The 22,136-nt window shown below is 47.0% G+C and overlaps 1 protein-coding gene across 6 annotated transcripts in view; it reads left to right on the forward strand.

The window, feature by feature from the left end:
- The window catches only part of NFASC (neurofascin), a 57,995-nt gene extending 42,169 nt beyond the window's left edge, over nucleotides 1-15,826 (forward strand). For 4 of the 6 annotated variants that reach the window (XM_062595178.1, XM_062595180.1, XM_062595179.1 and 1 more), the window contains 3 exons: nucleotides 8,439-8,570; nucleotides 9,188-9,257; nucleotides 15,491-15,826. In XM_062595178.1, the coding sequence (XP_062451162.1) occupies nucleotides 8,439-8,570; nucleotides 9,188-9,257; nucleotides 15,491-15,722 (434 nt within the window). In that variant the 3' untranslated portion in view covers nucleotides 15,723-15,826. Of the gene's footprint in view, nucleotides 1-1,874; nucleotides 2,031-8,438; nucleotides 8,571-9,187; nucleotides 9,258-12,898; nucleotides 12,911-15,490 lie in introns of all 6 variants that reach the window. The other 2 variants (XM_062595175.1, XM_062595177.1) reach the window with 2 other exon arrangements.
- Nucleotides 15,827-22,136: the final 6,310 nt, after the last annotated feature.

Genomic DNA, 22,136 nt, shown 5'->3' on the forward strand with positions numbered 1-22,136 from the left:
TTTAGAGTGGACCAGAACTATTCATGTTGCTCTAATTCACAAGTGATTCCCTCTCCTTGCACTGTACGTAGTGAACGAGGCTATTCACATGTTCAAGGATGCAGACTATCTGGTCACAACATAAACAGCTTTAAATATACATATACACATATACTTATTATGTAAATGTATATGAAGGGGAACAAATCTTTAAGGAAAAGCAAATAAAATTTATATAAATTGGAGGACAATTTTTTAAAAAATGCACGTCTTTGAAGGCCTTTTTGAACCTGGAGCTGGCAGAATCATCTATGATCCAAACCTCCTGTCATAACAGATGTCATTGTATCTTAAAACTGTAAGGCTGTACTTAGTCTGGAAACTCAAAACTAGTGTCTTTCCTTTTAGTACTTGTTTTGAGAAGATGTTACCTGTTGCTGGGGTGGTTTTTTAGTATCTAGGCAGTGATGAAGGCTGCTTATCTCTGACTTTACTTCCCAGACATTTCAGCTTTCCCATTGTCTGGTATGTCAGTCTTAAATCAGCATTTAAAAGAAACCGACTGCATATAATTATTGGCATCGAACCACTCTTGCCTGTTTACAATGTTGTTTAAGAGACGAATTCACATTCTGCTTAAAACAACTTCTCCCGGTGCCCGGCCGATGCCTGTTCTCGCTCCGAGAGCTCCAGGCCTTCACTAGGCAAAGCAGCAGTTGCTGTTCTCAACGAGAACAGGAGCATCCTCCCCCTTCTGAATTGTTTTCCACAACTCAGGGCACTCATCAAATTTCCAAACCCAGAACGCGAAGTGCCAGAGCTCCCAAAGCAACCACTTCTGCCCCTTTCCACCACGGAGAAGCGCAAAGCACAGGCACTGCCTTCCACAGGCCGAGCGCTGAGCCCACGCTCAGGGCCGTCTCCAGCAGCAACGTCTTGAGATGCAGCCTCCAAGGCCTGGCAGAGATCCACAGCATCAGCCTGGTTCTTTCGTCGCCCTCCCGAACAGCCACGGCACCCGCCCGAGCGCAGGCTGCAGCCGCAGAGCTCGCCCACCTCGCCGGTGGTAATGCTGTTCCAAGCGAGAAGCACATTTGGCCTCAAGGCAGCATTTCTCCAGCCCTGCGGCAAAGCTGAACTGGGAGGGTTGACCCTGGTCACGCAGTGCTCCATCTCTCCAGAGCCACAAATAAAAAAACCCACTGCAGGCTTGCTCCATTAATCCACTTAACATTTAGCATTAAGTTCATCAAAAAAATTATTCCTGACATGGTGCAAAGAACAGGTCAACCTTGGGCTAGAGCCTAAGAACACTCAGCAGTCCATGCCACCCCCACTGGAGTTAAGGACTAACCTTTTTCCCCCCAAAAGCACACCATCTCCCGGCTGGGGTAAGCAGTCTTGCAGCACGTTTAATACAACCTCCAACTCATTAAAAGATTCCTTAGCCTATAAGGAAAACTGGTGCGCGCTCCCAAACGCACCCGAGTCGCTTCTTACACTGGGTGCCTGCAGCACAGGAGGACGGGCCTTCGTCCAGCTGAGTGGGACCAAGCAAATTCCAGACTCGGCTGTAAATACCAAAATATCCAGACTGAGGCTGGGCAGAAAAAGGACCTAAAAGCAGGGAGAGTTCTCCTAAATAGCTATAGATACCTTTCCTCAGTACCACAGGCAGGGATGCAGCAAAGTCCATACTATATTCCTGCCTCGCTGTTTTCCTTCTATTCCCAGTGAGGAACAGTCATGGGGATGTTAGCAGCTCCTGGACCATCACGCTGTATTAGTTCTGCTCGGTGGCTCGGGATAGCGTAATGTATTGCTTGCAGTGTCATCAAGGTAATCTCTGCAAACCTCCTGCCGGCTGGGTTTGATGTGCGGTTTCTGTTTCTCAGGTAACAAGACAGAGAAATCTATCCCCGTTAAAGCTCAGACCCCTTCCTCTGTGCAGCTGGCTAATCTGACGCCCGGGATGATGTACAAGCTGTGGGTTTTCCCCATATGGTCTAGCCCCAGCGAACACTCTTACATTACCTTTACGACAAGCTCAGGTGAGAGGGGTTTCAGCCCCGCTGCGTGGTGCATTTCTGAGGCATGTCACTCCATCCCGAGCTCTCCCCGCAGACGCCGGACGTCCGTGGGGGCGGTTTCACCATGACTGCATGGAACCAACTTCATCCACCCCACGGGAACCGTGCCATCTCTGCCCTTATTAAAGAGCTGCCTCGCCAGCGGCTCAGGGAGGTTGCTCCAAGTTGCACAAGTAAAGGAAAGCACAAGCTCTGGTATGGCCAGTAATGGAACAGGATCGATTGAAAGAAGGGGTCTTTTAATGAGGGTAGAGAACATGCACATGTTGTCATGCAGCTCTGCTTGAAGCCCTGCAATGGCTGTGACAGGCCCTGCTGTGTGTCTGCATTTTCACTTGTGTGTTGCTTCCCGTGGTGTTGGTCGTTGCTCTGGCACAGGAGCATCCGTGTGCACGTCTGGGCCAGGTCGGTGCACAGAGCGGGCAGGTGTGTGTGATGGGATGTGGATGAGGGTCAGCACCGAGGGGCAGGGGGGACGCTACGTTTGCAAAAGGCCTCAGTGACAGTCACGTACTGCATAGGCTTAGGACTTCTCAGAAGGATGAAAAGCCACGTATGTTTCCTCTGGCAACTTTGCATCTAATTGCACAAGCAATTTTCCAGTTCTATCACCTGAGTGATTTTTACTGCATCCTAATTATGGGCTTCCTACACTGCCCACTGAATGCCACAGAAATACTCTTACCAACTTCCACAGGCACTGAATCAGGCTTTACGTATTTATAAGACTTCACTGTTCACAGTCGATGAGTTTCAGTAAATCAGAATAGCTATAACTTGCTCAATATTCACTCAAGGGTTTTGCCATAGGAATTTAAGCACGATGCCCGTCAACATCTCTACCTAAACACTTAGCTGAAAAAATCAAGCAGCTGCCAACTTTGCGCCAAACTATGCTGGAAAATATAGTAGCCCAGGCAGGAGAAATGATTTTCAAAGAACTAAGATTACTTTGTCAAGGCACAGGCATGTAAAGGAAAGCTCAAGTAGTTATCAGTCTCTTTAATCAGAAGTACAAAAGTGAGATGTTCCACCCACACCAAGGAGGTGGGAGAGGAGAGCAGGATCTCTCCCCCAGCTCTCACCACTGCAGTATCTTATTTGGAGTCCAATAACTATACCAATAATTCTCTGATGTGCTAAGATGACACAGGGACAGATGGCAGCAACTAGTATTTCTGCATGTCTAATGCTGCCCAACACTGATAAATAACAAGCAAGCGTTGACCTTGGGACTGCCCTGCCTCTGCCCGGCACTGACCCTCTGATGTGCCTCTTCTCTGGGAGAAACGGTGAAATCCACAGCACAGCATCCCGTAGACCACGCTCATCTTTGCGGAGAAGCATGTTTTCCTACAGGGCTTATTTTCCCTTGGCTTTTGCTCGTTGCTCTGGTGCTTTGAGACACATGGAGCAGAGCACCTCTTCCTTGCCTCGGGAGGAAGGTCCACAGCTGTCCTTCGGCAAGACAGGCTCTGGCACGCAAACTGTCCGGAGCCGAGGCTTCAGCTCCCCAGACTCCGAGCCTGTTCCTGTATTTAGGAGGTCAATTCTGAGCCCAGACAATTAACGAGCCCATTGCTGAGCTCGGAGGGTCGCCAAAACCGCTGCAGCTGGGCTCCAGCTGCAACGGGGCAGTCCCACCCCCCCCCCCCCCGCCACTGCGCCCCCACCCCAGAACACATCTGCTTCCTGCTTTCTGGATAGCTCTTTCCCAATTTGGACCCGTCTGATTCTTGCCTGCCTTTCACCTGCTTGGGGATTTGGGGAGCGAGGGGTATTCGCCTGCACGACAGACGCCAAGGGGCAGGGAATCCTTAAAAAGGGGAGCGGGGGACAAGGGTAACATACTTGACCGATTCCTCGGCTTATCTATTTTCTGTAATTGAAGAGTCCCTAGTGCTATCATCGCTGAGACTAAAGGATTTGCCACCTTTGTTCCTGGGACAGAGGCCGACCGATGGCCTGAGCCCGCTCCGCAGGGGACCGCAGAGCGCTGCGGCTCCCTCCCGCGCTGCCTGCCCCGGCTCACGGGAACCGGCAGCCCCCGCCGACTGCCATGTGCCACCGGGAATGCTTTTGATAAGAAAGCACTGGGGGGCTTTTTCTTTCCCCCCCCTCTACTGTTTTGCAAATTATTGTTCTAAAGGTTTTCTCAGTTTGAATGTAGATAAATAAGAACTAGCCCACCTGCACCACAGCTGTCTGACTTCTCTGCTGGATACTGAGGTTTCAGTTAATCACAGCAGTTCTTTCCCGTAGTGACACTTCAAAGCTACATAGCTTAATGCAAAAATACCTTTCAAATAAAAAAAAAAAAAATCACCACTTTTAAAATCATTGGAAGGATGATCCATGTAAAACTAGTTTCACTTTACATGCAGTTAGATCTATCATGGCTACTCCTGCACATGTCCCTCTCCTGCAGCATATCGCTGGTTTTTAAACATGTGTATGCATGCTGTGTGCACGTTTAGAAAGACTGTCTACAGCAATTGTTCTAATGCTATAGCCTCCTTAGTACAACACTTTGAATCATTGCTAGCATTTTTCATATAACAACAGAATAAAATTAAGCAGCAGCTTAGTTCTCATCAAATTAAAGACAACTTGATTATCTTAGGGATCTGGTAAACTCTGGAAATTCTAAAATCCTACCAGCTTTAGCCCTATGCACAGCTTTTTTAGCCAAATGGAAAAACACAGCAAAACTTCCTCTGATCTACAACATTTCAACATGATTAATCACAAAAACTAACCCAACAGTCTGCTTTAGAAAAAGACGGTATTTTTGCTGATCTTTAGTCATTGGACTACAGTCCGTTTTGTTATTGGCATATAAGCCACAACTATTAGATAACACATGTTTTATATCACAAAATTATAATTAAGTAGAAGAAACAGTCCCTGCAGTTGCATTTAAATCAATACGCGTTCGATCCCACAGCTGCTTTCTATTATTTACCCTTGATGCTGGCCTTATATTATAGCAAATCAAAACATCCTCTCTGACAGCCATGCACTTAATCTCCTTTTGAGCACTGCAATGACAGTCATTCGTTTACTCTAAATACAAGATTGCTGTGACTGTAATTTTGTCGTCATGAGTTGCTTTTTTGGGAAGGATGGCAATTATACCTCTACCTTGATGATACACAGCGCCACGATCCTACTGCAAGATCCCCTAGCAACTTGGCACTCAGAATGCTCCCTCCCATGCAAAACCCAGCCTTAATCTGGCACGAAACACCCCTCGGGCTGCCTTGGCTTTTGGTACTTTGAAGAACCCCTCAATTCTCCCTTAGCATTGTTTTCCATAAAAAAAAGCCATCCTAGCAGGACTGCTGATACAATCTTCCATTTCAAAGCTCTCCAGCGCAGCTTTATTCCTCTTTCCTCCTTGAGCACTCAGTTAATTGAATCCAGGTCCCAGCCCCAGTCTGTTATAATCTCATTCTCTCCTTTTTATAAAGTACATCTTCGAGGACTGTTTAGCTCAGGTTGTATTAAAGGCAAACATTAAGGTAGCAGTATTAAAGGGAAAAGCAGCAAAAAGGCCAAAGTACGCAACCTACTTCCACCCGCCCTCCCTAGGAGCTCGGTACCGAAGGCTGCTGCTGCCCTGGAAGTTCAGGCCATAACGGAGATGAAAAGTGCAGCTTTTGCCATCGGCCTACGACCCTTTGTGCCCTTTGAAAAATCCCACTCAAAAGTCTTGAACCGGACTATAGCGAAGTAATACCAGCACAGAGCTTCCAGTGTCTGATGCTTTTACTTTTTTTTTTTAAAGCAAGCGGGACTCTCTTTTCATTTTCCTCTTTTCTCTGTGACTGTCCTTGTGTGGCTGCAATTACCTGCTGGGATCACGGCTTAGATTTTTACCCCGAGTAAAGCATCTGTTTTCTTAGGTTCAATTTTGATGGAATAAGTACATGCCAGCAATGTGCTTACAGCCCTGAGAGGGTGCAGTTTAGGAAAAAGTTCACCAGTTCAACCCATTTTAAGGTCATCGTCTCTTCTACAAGAACCGTTCGTTCAGAATATATGAATGGGGAGTTGTCTTTTGTGCTTTCTTTAGCAGCACCATCTTGTTCTCATATTTGAGCAGAAGCTGAAGATTGATACTAAAAACGTAGAAGGCAGTCGGTGCTGGGAACAGAGCGGGTAACTGAGGGGACGGGCCCTGTTCGGAGGCTTCTGGGGATGGTGTTTGGGGTGGAAACAGGCTGAAACACCGTGCATCCGGTTGTAGCTTTCCTAAATAACGCTCCCCTCTCTGTGTTATTTATGTACTGTACCTGTTTCTGAAAAGTCAAGCACAGACACAACGCTATTTAGCAGGGCTGATCCTCCATTTTCACTTCTCAGGTAGGATTTGGTGGTTTTTAAAACCAATTATCTACCATTTCTCAGGCATGAGTTGCTACCAGCACTTTGTAAAAGGGCATTAAGAGATGGCTTGGCACTGCTTGTACACTGTTCACAGCACCTTGATCTATGCTTTTCAGATAAACTGGGATGGGGGAAATGCTCTTTTTCTCGTACAGTGACTAACCGAGGCACCCAGTCAAATTCTGCAGCTGTGCTTGGAGTTGGCTCGAATGTGGAGCCGTGGGAAGGGCATTTTCACATCTGTTCTTGATGAAATACCGCTCTTGCACTGTTCAGTAACTCTTAACCCAAGGATCAACCACCCGTTTACTGGGTGCAGGAAATCCAAGCACGCTGCTTGCTACAACCTGCACCTACGCAGGACAGCTGTGCGTGCTGCCGCACAACGGGCACTGGCTGGAAAGTCTTGTTGACCTGAGTTCACTTACAGGATTAAGCAACGCAACACGATAAAGACGGTAGCACAGTCCTTTGCGGTATTCTGCAGCACTATAGACCAGAGTAGCCAAGATCAGGTAACAACAGCAGCAGCAGTCTAGTTTGAAGCTGCTTTTTGTCACATGAGCATCAATAAAAAATGTTCACTGCACTGTACTTTCCATTTTAGGCAAAGCCCTGCTAAGTCCCAGCTCAACGCTGCCCAACTCAGACCTCTCCTCACTCCTGCCAGGAATACCTCTGTCTGTTTGCACTGCAGTCTGCTTAAATTAAGCCCCCCTGCTGTGCTGAAGGTTATTTTCTCCTCTGCTCTGTCTTGCTGAATACCAAGTGCATGTCAATGAGAGCCAGAAAATGGCAGCTTGTTGCTATTTATAGGACACAGATTTGTCTGTCTGACCATGTAGGGAAGCTGCAAATAACAAGTCAGAGTATGTGCAGTAGAACATGGCAATTAGGTGTTGGATAGGACTTTTCAGTCCTATCCATTGGGCTATTAGACCATGTCGCAACTTTTGAGGACCCAGTTGTTGCTCCTCAAAGATCTACCACCAATCAAGGCTTTGTACCTGACATCGCATCCCTGCCCACACATTGGCCAAGTCTTGCTGGGCCTCCACATCGCCTTTCTCGGACTCCCTGGGGCTCCTGAAAACAGATGCCCCACCGGTTCAGACTATCTGTTGCATTCAGTACCAGTTGCTGGCAAAGCTCAGATAATCACCACAAAGGATAAAAGCGAGGTCTCCAAACGCCCAAGCATGTCCTAAGGCTCAGAAGTAAGGGCTTCACCCTGCCAAGCACCACCTCTGACTTCTCCTAGTTTGAGGTGAGCCCTGGAGAGACTGCAGCAAAGGTCTCTGGTTTATCTACTCAGTCAGGACTCTGAACACAAACACAACACACTGAGCAACTTCTAGCTCCCTACGGCCACACTGCAGCCCGCAGAGCCGTTCCCCATCGCCTCTGCGTAAGGGCGAGGCTGTCCCAGGCTCCCTGCTGCACCTCAAGAGTTAGGATTTCCCCCAGCTCAAGTCTGCTAATGAGCACTGCAGTGCTCAGTAACCCTCTGGATTTAGTGGTACTGTTCTACCAAACTTTATGCCAGGGATTAAATCTTTTAGCCATTGCTTAGGCATGTTTATTTCTGCGCTTTTCACAAAAACCTTCTCCAGGGTAGCTTTCAGATACTGGAAGGGAAAGATCAAATCTGTTACCCAGCTTCTTTTGCCATTATTTTCAATGCATTTTTCTCATTGGTCTGTGCTAGGTTTTACTTTATGTTTTGGCTCTCTGCTGCATATAGCTACTGCTAAAATGTTGACTTGGTCTACCATAAAAAAAATAAATAAGTAAAGCCACAAGCTGGCTTCCTGTATTACACACTCAGCAGCTAACCTGGTCAATACACCCACATTCAAAAATACAGTGATAAAGATGCATCATTTCTAAACTGATGGACTGTGTTTTCCCTAGCAGTTTATTCCTCTGTTGTCCTGGTCTGTCCCTTATAGCTTTTTTCCTTTCAACTTCTCTCAGCTTATACTAAGAATCATGTGGACATCGCAACCCAAGGCTGGTTCATTGGGCTGATGTGCGCCATAGCTCTCCTGGTTCTTATTCTGCTGATAGTGTGCTTCATTAAGAGAAGCAGAGGTGGAAAATACCCAGGTAAGAGCACTACATGGCAATTTTTTATTCCTGCGGTTTAAACTTTTCCAGGCTTCCAGGAGCTAATCAAATTTTATTGCTCTCAGATAGATGCTTCTGATTAAAAATGCTTTTCTTTCTCCATAGTATGAACGCTATTATTAGTGGAAAGCATTTCAGTTAATTAAAGGTTGGGCGAGTTCTGTGCTGTGCAGGAGGCAAGCTACAGAGCCAGACACTCCTGTTATGCATGACCTGACACCCACTCTGCAAATTTGTTCGTCCTCTTCTAGAAAAAGATCTTTTTGGGAGAAAAAATCTCATTAAATTTTTGCAAAGCAAAGATAAGGCAGCTTAGGAAAAATCATCAATAAATACATCCTCTCTAGCCACCTTGAGTTCTTGTGCCCTGGGGCCTCAGCACTGCAGTAACCTTTGGGATCCAATCTTGCAAGCCCTTCTACATACAGAGGGTTTTTTTAAACAGAGTCCATGAAGGTCTGTACCTCATTCCGCAGGGATTTTACCAAAGACAGCCCACGAGGCTGGCTGCTGTTACTCTCCAGATAAACCGTTATCATTTATACTGTTTTTTCTTTTTTTTAACATAAATGTTGGGGATGTGCTTGCCTACACAGTGCGAGATAACAAAGATGAGCATCTCAATCCTGAAGACAAGAACGTAGAAGATGGGTCATTTGACTACAGGTATGCTCCCATTCGGCATGTGTGTTCATGCGACCACTCCTGTCCCATCTGCCCTGCTCTGCAGCCATCACAGACCTCACCGCTGTACCCTCTCCCCATAACTGTAGCGCTGAGGTGCCACACCACCTCAGAAGGTATTTCTCCCACCTTCCTCCTCCTGCCTCCTTCTCTCAGCAAGTTCTCTGCCAAAGGGAACATTTCCTACCTAAAACCCTGTAAAAGCAGCCAATCTGAGAATATGCTATTAAGGTTTCCTTCTTTTCCTGTCCCTCCTCCCGGGAGGATCTGTCCAGGCAGAGACATGGGACTGACATCAGCTACTTGGCACACAACTCTCATCAGGTGCACATCAACTTTAATAACACTGATAAAACACACACACTTGACTCTGAAGCATCCTGAGGATATTTCAAGTATAAAATCCTGTGGCTCAGCCTCTCTCCTAGTCGTAAGGCAGTATCCAGAACAGAAGCGCTCAAAGTTATGCTTAGATCAGCCCTGAAAGCACGTAAGTGTACTTCTTTGGGGGTCCACCTGCATCTAGATCAAGGCTTTTTTGCAAGATGCTCAGGGAAACCCTACTGAAATGGCCTTTCAAAGTGGCAGCATAGCCCAGCAGTTATTCTGCTATGACAGCTCTGATTTCACCACCATCTGATCAGCCTCTTTCAAGCAAAATGACATCCTTTGAAGAAGAGCATCTAGTTTTCCTCTAAACTCCCCAAATATTTCAAATACAGGCAAGTGTTCTCCAAAGCTACTCACATTCAGTGCAACATTCATGATCCTGTTTATTTCCTTGTTGCTTCCAAGGAACAGAAAGAGGTAAAGATGTCAGATCCCATTGGATTGCCCACACCTGGCTGATGACTGGGATATATATACCCAGATTGCAGTTTGAGCATCTACAGTGCGCTTTGCTTTTCTTTAAGAAATTATAACGCACCTTTCCATCTGAGCTGCATCTAAAGCCCAATTAGACTAGGAAGTGTTTTTCTCCTAACTTCAAAGCAGGGGTTAATTAAACCAAATGTCATTACCAATACTCCTAGCATTATAAATTGAAATAGCAAAGATGGGAAGGATTTATTTACAATTCAGAAGAGATGTAATAAGCCACACATGCTCCACCAAAGACTTTAGAATGAGGGGGAAGAAAAATCTGCTGCTCCCTAAGATATAAATGAAAGGTAGAATAACTGCGTTCTTCAAGATGGTCATGTTTATATCATCAGTAGCATTGTAATCGTCTTTCAGTAGTGACTGTTTTTCTCCAAAGGATGTCACAAGGCCAAAGCTCCCCAGTTTTCTGCAAGGCACGTGAAATCATGCAGGCTACAAATAAATCCCAGTGAAAAACAAAATAAGCAGCACATTCTAGGAAAAAGTTGCCATTCTTTATCGCCCTAAAACAACATGCTGGGGCAAGATCTTCTTTACCTTCCCTACTAGATTCAGTTATCGCTCTTAGTGGTGACAGGTCTCACTGGTGAACTGCCTGGGAGCCTCCAGTCCAGCTAGATGGGCAGAGGCATCTCCCCACACCTGCATTTCCTCTGTGTGGACGGCGAATGGGAGCACTGGGACCACAGCCCAGTCACACGGCTCGTGCGCTAGCCCAGCTTCGGTGACACCAGCACCCACGGCCGTGCACCCTGCAGCTGAATGTCCAGCGGTGGTCTGCCTGTGCGCTCTGTCACACCAGACCCATCCTCAGCACCATCGCTCCTAAGGGAACTGCATTGCAGGGATCGCTTGCATAGAATAGGAGGAATCCAAGCTCTTAGCACGGCTGTCACCTTTCAGGGTACAGTGATGAGTTCAGTAATGCTGCATTTACCGCCCAAGCACCATCCAAGGGGTTACATGACAGTCCAGGTAATGGGAAGGAATGGTATGGGAATGCTTTTTCCTATGACACAGTAGCTCCTGCTTAGCCGAATCCCAAGCATTTATTGACAGCCTCATTCCCAAGAGCTAGAAAGCAACAACAGGCAACTTGGATATCATTCATACGTGAATAACCAAAGTTAACGAGTGTCAGGGATTTTTGAATTTTGGGATCAGGTCATTACCTATAGGTTTGAACTTTTTGCCACGTTACCAGCAGTGTATATGACTTTTAGAGAAGGCCTCCCTAGTTATAGAATATCCTATCAAAAACACACCTTCTAGAGGCATGGATTTATACAACGGAAACAAGACTCCTTCATAGGAGGGTGAGTGAAAAGTCCCCTGAGTCTCGCTGGGAAAGGAGGGGCAGCACTGTACCAGAGCACAGCTTTAGGTCAGGAACCTGCACCAAGCTCAAAAATATCCCAGTATTTTCAATCATGCTATCCCATGGACTACCTGGAAAAAGCAAACAAAAATGAAACAAAAACCAAGACCAAACAAAAAGAAAAATCTCCCCCTCCTCCCTCCCAGGAACAACAGGTTTCCTGAGAGAAGCAATAGGAATGAGACTTCCCTCAAGGAGGCAGAAAGGAAGGTGAACTTGAAGGATTGATATGAAATGCTGTTGGCTGATTAAGATTCAAAATGATTGCAATGTTAAGCTCAAGGAAGGTAGCAATTAGTATTTCAAGTGAGGACAGGATCTGAGCTGACGTGAGTTCTTCATTGGTTTCCCTCCCCACCTCCACATAGCATGTCTGATATGCTCTCATCATATCTCACGTCCTTAATGCCCTGTGCATGCAACTTTCAAATCTCTGCAGCCTATAATTAGGAGATACTGTCACATCTTTCTGTTCCACTAACAGAATAATGGTTTTCCTGGGCAGAGGCTAAGCTGCAAAGCTTATTTGCAAAGCAGGAGACCATTATCCTTGGACAATGTTCTGTGCCAGTGACTGTGCCTCATTATACCAAATGTTTAAGCACATGGGAGAGTCAGCTGGAAATCTGGGAAGGAAACACTGGGAAGGGAAAGTTGAGTGTTTTTACCTCCCGGGCTCCAGTTCAGTCCTGATTCAGGACAGCATCCTGTGATACAGGTGTATGCACTGCAGGCAGTGCCAACTGGTACCTAACTGGCCACCTCAGTAGAAATCAAGACCTAGACAGGCCCTGGACATGCAGCTGAGCCCTAGAGAGGGGAGGAGAGGTCTCAAAGCAGCACGGGGAGGAGCAGGCTTGTCAGTAGGGATTGTCCATGTCTTCATGCACCAGTATTACGTTAAGATGAAAACCCAGTGGAGAGATGAAGGGTAACAGAGCTCTCTTCACTTAGCCCTTGTCCTGCTGCATATCACCACCCAGCAGCAGTTGCTCTGCCCTACAGCCAGCTCACTAATTGACTTCCACACCCTTTTTTGACAACCCATCAGCAAACAGCCTGTTTTCTACCTGCACAGTCCACTGCTGTTTCATATGAGCCTTCTTGGAGAAGCCAATGAGGCTCATCCAGCTCTGAACAATTATACTAGCTCCATTTGGTATAACGAGGCAATTAGATCCATGAGGAATGCAGTGACTTTTTTTTCTTTCTTCTTTTTTTTTTTCTTTTCGAAAAACACTGCCCCTGTAAATGCATACCTCATCATATCTCTCTCTGATCAGGCTCTTTCTGCTTCTCTCTGTTTTATTCCCATTCTTTCTTCTCCTTTTCACCTGGTCTATCCACATGGACCATGAAGGTCTCTTGAAAGGTAGGACCATGTGCTGCCAGAAGTCCGGCACATTTAGCTTTTTTTTTTTCCTTCCTTCTAGCAGTTTGTTTCTTTCCTAGCTGAAAATATACTTTCCCCTCCCTATTCCCCTATCTGCCTCTACCTAACATATTAAACAAGATCCACCTAACTCATGCTGAGGCCAGGGTACTCCCATGTCCAGTGAGCTGCGTTTTGCTTGGAAATGCTCTGTGGGCTGGGAGCACCTCTGAGCGCCAGCCAGTCTCCCGACCCCGGTACTGGAACGACTAACCCTGCTCGGCAGCGAGACCACCAGCCTCCCCGGGGCCCGACCGCTGGGGAGAGATGCAAAACCGCAACTCAGAGCGACCTGCCGCTCAGCCCAGCCGCTCGAGTCTGGGCGCCTCCCTCCGTGCTCCGCAGCCGGCTGCGGAGGCAGCGGTGCCCAGGGAACCGAGCAGAGACGCTCGCTCCTGCGCAGCCAGCGCGCTTCTCGTCTCAGTCCCGATACCCTCCCTCCGGCTCTAGCCTTCCCCCCGTCTCAGTGACGCATGCAACTCAGGACTAGGCTTCCCAAATGGTTCTGATGTGGGTGCTCTGGTTTTCTAACAGCGTACATCGACAAGCCCTGTAGAAATCCATTTTGACAGGGTTATATTGCATCAACACGCTGATGACTACCTGCTTCACCCTCTTAATGCACTAACGGGCCAAACAGTACTGGAGAGAGGTAAAACCAGGGGCAGGTTTGGGAAAGTCACTGTCTGGGTGTTTGGCGCTGCAAACCCCTGCTCTAGATGCAGTTTCAACCGAACCCATCCCAAGCCCCGGGAAAGGACACTTCAGACAAAAGGGTCTGGTTTTTGCCACTCTCTGCGTGACGTTTCTTGGGCTTTCTAACCGGCAGTCCTGCTTGCGGACCAAAGTCTCTTCCCCTCCCGAAAAGGAGCTGCTTACAAAGCTAACGAGTTAATTTTTATTGTGATGCCAAGTTAACACAAAGCCTCAAATATTGGTTTTATATTATTGCTTCATTTACGAAATGCTGATATAAGGAAACACGATATAAACGCGGCAAGTTTTACTGTGGGGCGTAAAATCCTCTCCCGCCGCAGAGAGCCGAGGCCGCTGCTGGAACGGCGCGGAGAGTCGCGACGCCTTCCCCAGGCCGCTCTCCCCGCGCAGGAGCGTCCCGCTCCGCAGCCGAGGCGAGGCGCTTCCCCCGGGCGCGCGCACCCGCGCGGGGAGCTGCCCACCGAAACGCAAAAGGGCGGACGCGGGAGGGGAAGGTAGGAGCCCGGTCCCGTCACCGCGCGGCCCCGGAGCCGCAGCGCCGGCGCCGGGCTCCGGCCCGAGGAGCCCGTCGCTCCCTGGGGAACTCAGCGCCCGGCCAGGGCATTTCGCTTTCCTCCCCCCGAAATGCCGTTTTAATGCAAACACGCCAAAACTCGAGGAGCCGTGGGGGGGGGGGTACTTTTAAAGAAGCTGCATGATTTTTGGACAGATGACTCTGCAAATAAAGCTCTGAAGTGGCCCAGCACTTTTGCCAATTTTAAGAAAAACAAAGAACAAGGTAGAGTGCTGGGGAGCAAGTTTTCCAAGTCTGCTGAGGCTTGAGCTAAAAAAAGAAAAATAAAAATGTCGGGGGAAGAACGTTAAGGTACGTATGTGACGTCTTTAGGAGTATTATACAGTTTGCATGCTGGACGTAAGCTCACACATGAACTAATAACTAGCTGATATGAAAATCAGTTTTTATATATAGCAATCCGCTCTCATCCTCAGTGCAAGATTATTTTTATTTATGAAATACAAATCCTTACCCTCCCTAGAAAACACAGTTTCTCTCCAAATTTTTGTTGAAGGGGTTTCTTTAAAGGGTTGAGTTTTTTCCTATGGGTCAAATTATATATTTTTCAGTGACCTAGCTTAATCTTTCCAAATGAAAAAGAGAGAGAGAGAGAGAGAGAGAGAAAAGGACAAAGAATTGAACAAACAAGCTCAGAAATAAGCTTGGAAAGGTAAATTTTCATGAGTTTTCATGAGTTTTGAAAGCTGCATAGAACTTGGCATCCTAGATACGCCCCCTTGCAGTGCTATGAAACTTCCCATTGCATGTAGCTTTCTAAACCTTAGAGTGCGTTTTTATAAGGAAATCTGGAAACAAACTGCAGTAAAGAGTGGAACCAGCTAGGTTAAAATGCTGAGAGAAAGAAAGAGTATAACTAATGACAAGGAAGGGATATTTATGATGTACATCCAGTTGGACTGATCTAAGCATCGTATGTAATACTGCTTAAAAAAATCTACAACGAAAGAGTATGAAGGCTGGGTTTTCAGAAACGCCAACCAAATTGCAAGGCAGCTGTGGGCCTCCTGCATGGAGGCTGCTGCCCCAGCTTCACTTGAGTATCGCACATGCCATGACTAGCTTTTTGCAATCAATCAGTGACCTGCTTTTCTCCTGCATTTGCAGTCTCTGGTCAGCATATTTGCACACTGGATTTATTATGAATATCCAGACCTTGGGTTTTAACCATGTCCCTTGTAAGCCCCACTCTCAACTCTCCCTGTGTCTGTCTGTCTTCTGCTACCCAGCGACGAAGACAACAAACCGCTGCCAAACAGCCAGACCTCCTTGGACGGCACCATAAAGCAGCAGGAGAGTGACGATAGCTTGGTGGACTATGGAGAGGGGGGCGAAGGGCAGTTTAACGAGGACGGCTCCTTTATCGGCCAGTACACGGTGAAGAAGGACAAAGAGGAGACGGAAGGCAACGAGAGCTCGGAAGCCACCTCCCCAGTCAATGCTATCTACTCGTTGGCATAGCGCAATATATATGTGAAACCAAACAACCTAAGCTATATGTAGTGGATGGGGGTTAAACAACAGCCACCGCCACCACTGCCTCCAACAGAAACGTGTGAATGAAACAACAAACAATGACAAAAAAAAAAGAAAAAAAGAAAAAAAAAAGAAAAAAATCCAAGCAAACAGGCAGACCGGGGGCTGCCGAAGCCATCTTATCCTTAGCAAGCAAGCAAATGGCAAGGACTGCCGAGGTGCTGATGGGTCGTAGCTGCAGCTGAAATCTGAGCTGAACCAAAGGCGCTAGAGCAGGAGCAGGATGCGCAAGCGCTGTACCCCAGCTTCAGGGCCTGGCCGCCGCCGCCACCCCCAGGTCCTCTCCACCAGCCCACCCGGCTCGGCTGCGCACGGCGGCTCCTGCCACGGCTCCCCGAGGCTCTTCTTGCTCTTTTGGGAGGGAGTTAAAAGTTCTTCTGTTTAGTCTTTGCGGGAAGGTTCCAGATAAGGGGGAAAAGAGTTTGGGAGAGGGAGGAGGGGTGAGCAGGGCCTTTCCATGGTGGGAAGAGCAGCACAAATGCATAAAAGAAAAGGAGACAGGTCAATCTGTGGGTACCACCACTACAGGACTGCGTTACTGAAACGTCCTTCTTTACAGCAGCGCCTCACTCACTCACTTTCCCAAACAAGTCAGCACCACAATCTCTTCCCAAAGGCTCAAGCAGAACCAGACCAGGCGGAAGGGAAGAGCAGGTCCCCTACCGCTCTCCTTGGGACTGCTGGGACTGCGCCGTAACTCGCGTCAGTGCTGAACCTCCAGGTCGGTTCAGGCACCACGGCACGTCCCCACCTGCAAAGCCCGCAGGGAGGTGACCCCGCCACCTCCACGCAACTCGGAAGAACCCCCAGAGAAAAATAAGTTGCAGAAGAGCTTCTGGGATTTGCTTCAGGACAGCCAGGTGCAGCTCACCCTCTGATTCCAAGTGATGGCTCACTCAGCAGGATAACAGCATTGCTCGCCTGGATAATTACAGGCAAAACATTTTGTTTTAGTCTTTGCTTTGTAAGAATTTGGGGGAAATCACCCCCAGACCATGCCTGCTTTCTTTCAAAGGCAACTCCATACATCTTATGTAGCAAAGAGGGAGTGGAAGCAGGACCAGTATTAACATAGAATGAAGGGACCAGTAATTGCTTTTAAAAAACAAACAAACAAACAAAAAAAAACAAAACACAAAACAAAACCACCAAATCAGGATGAGACAACACCCTCTCGGAGCGGGCGGGAGAACTCCTGATATCAGCCTGCACTGCGACTCCTGATCAGCAACTTGAACAGTTCAGGGACACAAGTCCCTCGGGAAAGCACGATGAAAACACAGCTGCATGAGGCAGGAATGCAGGGCCTGATGTCCACATCTTCCCCAAGCAATGGGGTATGAGTCAGATTGACAGTGTTTTCAGCTAAAATTTCCTCCTAATTTTTTACAGTGGCCTTTGCCTCCTTTAATCAATCAGCCTGAGAGAGACACTTCCACGTGCTAACGGCTGCAACGCGGAACTCGCACCCGTTGTGTTATTTACATATCAAGAACACGCAAGATAAGTTAACCTGTTAATACACTGTAACAAGCGTCTCAGATAGGAGTGCTCCTTCACATGCCTTACACAAATTCAAACTTCCCATGAAGTTTAATAAACTGATACTATTCACCCGTACTTTAGGCGCCCCTAACGCGATGGTCTCTGATCCGTCAGACCGGTATGAGTAGGATGCCTGGGCAGCTCTCCCAGCTGAGAAAGCATGGATCATTGCAGAAGGTAGAGTTTTATAATAAACAGTACTTAGCGGACAACGCCATGTGTATTCTCCCACTTCCTGCACTTTTGAAACCAAAGGTACCTTTGCTGAGAGAGATCGGATTTCTTCGGACAGTTTCACGGATGTAGAACTATGTTAGGATGGATTTTTCTTTCATTCCTTTTTTAAAGGAGATGGTTTTGTTCAGCATAATGGATTAAATGCAATAGGATTAATGCAATTATTCTTTTAGCTTTCAAGCTGGTTTGCTATGAAGACATATTGCTAACAAGAATACTTCTACTAATATGGATTGTTTAGACGTACTTTGCCACATTCTTTAAGCTGCTAATGGCACAACTATCCTGCATTTCAAGGAAGAGAAGCCAGAGTAGGTCAATGGCTGTGCAACACACACTGTTGAATCACACAGAGAAAGCAGAAGGGAGAGCAGCAAAGGAGTCAGACGTACCGTACGAACCACTGGTGTTAGTAGGTGGTGGAGGTCCTTCCTCTAGCTCGGGGTACTCCTGCTACCATGGTCTAAACCACAGAGGAAACCATCTGCCACAGTCCTTGTCTGTGTAGTCTTGGCAAGGGTAGGAACCCGAAGTGTTGCTCCATTATTGTCAGGGTAAATGCATTAATGCAACAGGCCTAATTCTAATGCAGTCTCTTGCCACTGATTTATTGCAAGGAGAGCTTCTGCCAACCTGTTCCCAGGACATGCAGAAATTGTTTTCAATTTTTAAGCAAACACATTAGGTCAAATCTAAAACAGCTCTCAGTCAAGGGGGATAACTGCTTCCCCTGCCTACGGCTGTCCTTACAGCAATGTTGAGTTTGCCTAACTTCTTGCCCAACCACCTGTGGAACTAAGGAAAGAAAGAAACGTGCAGCCTTTGCTCCCCCAAACCAGCCTCTGCCACTGAAGCTGGTTATCTTCCTCCACAGTCAGCACAGGAAATTCTTACTGCTACATGGACCTGCTGCTAATAGGGAACACAAACCCCTTGGCTATCATGCAACATCTCCAAACCTCGAGAAAGTTGGTCAGATACTACTGGAAGCAGGGTGGTCTGTGTTGTGTATCTGTATTATGTGCCATTTGTATTAAAGTCTATATTTATGTCCTGTCATTAACCACCATTTTACTGAGCAAACCTCTTAGCATCCTTTTGGAAGCAGAACAAGATAATTGTTTCACATCGCACCAATTCAGCCTGTGCCCGTGCACCATATAACATGCCTCAGCAAGCAGGGATGGAAGGAGCTGCACTCAAACTGGCTAAGTCAAGTCCTTCCTCCAAAAGGTCTTGCAAGGACATTTACACAGTCAGACCACTGTGTTACTTACTAAGTAACTAGTAAAGGAAGGTGATGTCTATAGAGGGGCCCAGTGGGGACAAATGGCTTGGTGTAAATTACCGGTAGTCTTGTATTGGCTTGGTGTAAAATTACTCTAAAATTGTAAAATATGGTAAAAATTATAATATTTCTTTTAAATCTCCCCTAGAGTTTTGGAACCAAGAGAAAATTCTCACTAAACAAGTTCAAAACTCCTGCGGAGCTTAACATTTTCTACTCCCTTTAATAAAGATTCAGTAGATGTTTCCATGTGCAGTTACTGTGTTACTGGAAGCAAAGCCCTTGCTTGCTCCAAATACAAAGCCACTAAAATTCTGATAAGCAGAGTGAGTTTACACTGCCCCAAAACACGCTCATCTCTGGGAAATGATTGTCACAGCCTTGGCAATACTGTGCCCAACACTCGCATTAGGTGTACGCTTCTGCTGAGTGAATTTTGCCTGACCACTGGGAGACTGATGGGACGTACCACGAAGACGCGCACTCAGCTCACAGGAGGGGCTGGCTGTGCTCGTAGATCTTGTCCACTTATCACTGTCTATTCTATTGTAACGCAAGCAATGGAGATGTTGAGTCTCCCTGTCACCTAATGTGGGTCTGTGCGACCTGCCTGGCTTCTCCATTCACCATGAGTTCCCAGGGGCTTCGCCTCCTAGGTAAAGAGCACTGCAGTCCCTCCCCAGCAAGGATGAGGCTGTGACCTCGGCACTCACTGCCTTCCTAACCCGAGGATTATCCAAGGGACAGGGAGGGCCCCAGACCAGCCAACCTCAAGCAGCCCCTCTGCTCAGAGGACAGGATCCCACCAAAGCAGTCGGTCTCCATTAAATGGTGGCCTCCCCTCCCTGGGGCCTTTACAGGCTCTCAGGAGCAGGTCATTCTTTGAACTTTTCTTTCACAGAAGATACATCTTCACAAAGGGTTTAAATTAGGGGCTTACACTAAAGAGAGACAGATGAGCCAGACTCAAAAATTCAAGTGCTCCCAGAAGATGGGGAAAAAGTAGTTGTAGTCCAGAACCTTGCAGACTTTGCGGTGGATGCTGGATGTCTCCAAGCCCAGGACACAAATCTGCACCTCTGATACACAACCTTTTACTCTTTGAAATCTTCCTCTTGCACAACCAGCTAATACTACACACAGCAGAGCAGGCATGGGATAAGAGAGAACAGCTACTATGTTTACATGATCTTGAGGCCGCTGCTATTTTCCTTGAAGTGATGTTCCAATAAAAGACAGTAAAGAAGTAGGATCAACCAATGTGTAGCATGAGTTTTCCTGAAATCCTGCTTACAGTCTATACTATGTAGAAACCAGGTCACAATGTCCCCTCACACACATGCACTCCTTCCAGTATTTCCTTCTTGCATACAAAAGACCCCAAGTGCACGTGTTAGAACCACTTCTGACCCGAGAGCTCAGTCTTGTCGATTAGGAGCTGCGCTAAGCGACCAAGCGAGATGCAGCTCCCGCTGCCGCTGTGCTGGGGGGAGCAGGACTCGCAAGAGGACAAGGTGTACAGCACTAATCAATCATTAGACTCGCATCTCTTTGACATGCCTTACCTGTCGAGCAGCACTCGTTCGATGTGCCGTGGCCTTTCCCCATTCGTGCTAGCGGCTGTCCTGGGAAGACCTGATGCAGCAGATTCCTCCTCTCCTTCGGTGCGTAGGTCCCAGCAGAACAGTGAGTTCAACCTGTAACATAACATTCATTGTTCCAGGCTTAATTGTGTACTAGCAGCAAACGATTTCAGTTAAGCAATAAACAAACCTTGTAAAAATAATTTAAAACACCCCACGTTTCTATTTCTTGCACTATAACTTGTTTTATTAAAGAGAATAATAATGCTTTTCTGGTCCTTACAAAAAAAAATAACCCAATACACCAGTAGCTTCCCCTTTGCCTGGCAATGCCTGTCTCTCCATGTCCTTCTCAAGTGGGCATCGGTCTTTGGTTGTCAAACACAGTTTAAAACCCCCATGTCAAATCGGCAAAACAGACTTCTGTTTTAAGTGTTTGTTTCCTTCTGCTTACATCGGAAAGAAAATATTGGAATGTTTTGTTTTTCTATAATTTGTAAATATATATCCATCCATCTTGTATGTAAAACCTCCTTGTTGTTCTAAAGCATTCTATGTATTTATTTGCCTTTTTTAAAGCAAAAAAAGCCAACACCTTTGAGTTAACCCACTTTTTCCAATAAGAAATGTATATCTGAAGCTGTAAAATAACAGTTTACAGCAAGAAGATTTATGGACTACAGAGAAACGTTTAATATAAGGACTTATATTCTGGCTGCATGAGAGATTGAAAAAGGCCAAAATACTCAGATATCATTTTTTGAATCACTGTAAAAAGAAAAGACTGGGATTTTTTTGTATAGAGAACACTAAACATATAATAAAACATTGTTCAAAACTCATGCTAAGCCTACACTTCATTCCCAGCAGCTCTCAGAAGGTAGAAGCGGGCTCCGCAGTGGCACGGGGAGCACGCTCCCCAGAGAGCACGTCCTCGCCAGGGCCTTTACCGCCTGCACCAACACCGCAAACGCCCCGGCGTTTGCACAGGGAAGATGCTCTCAAGGATGCTCCTGAGCATGACTGCTTATATGGAAGGTCTGCAAAGCCAAAAGGTTTCTGCTCGAGTCACACCGTGGCAAAACCTCTCTGCCTCCAAATACTCTTTACTCCCAAATTATTCCAAATCCTTGTTTCTGGTGACATCCATGGGAAGCCAGAGAGCACTGCTCAGGCGACGGCGAATCTGCACAGACACTAGGAACAGTTTGTCTTACGTCCCTCCTTCCACTCCACCTTCAAAAATTGTATTAGCAGATGCCAAAGGCCCAGCATTGCCTACAGCGCTGGGTCTGCCAGACTCGTGCCTGTGCAGCTATTGCAGTGCTCAGGCCACCCCCTTCGGCCTGAGCAGTTATCAGCCACCCAGGGACTGATGCTTTTGGAGGAAAGGCCACATGGTTACGCACTACAGAGCAGAATGGGCTCTTCAGCCAGCCAGAGCCCGCCCAAGCTCACAGCAGCTCCCTCTGTCCAACCTTCCTCTCCTCGGTTATAGGGGTAATGGGGAGGGGGCAGCTCAAAAGGACTTTGCCATTAAACTATTCAGATGGCAAATGTTTCCCAGCATCTATCACATGCGGCGCATACAGAGGCAGCAGCTCGCTAGCGGCCACAGAAGGAACCAACAGCAGCCTGAACACTCCTGCAGAAATACAGAGCGACTTTTACCACATCAGTGATTCT

The sequence above is a fragment of the Rhea pennata genome, chromosome 25 (assembly GCF_028389875.1).
Source record: "Rhea pennata isolate bPtePen1 chromosome 25, bPtePen1.pri, whole genome shotgun sequence".
Lineage (NCBI taxonomy): Eukaryota > Metazoa > Chordata > Aves > Rheiformes > Rheidae > Rhea > Rhea pennata.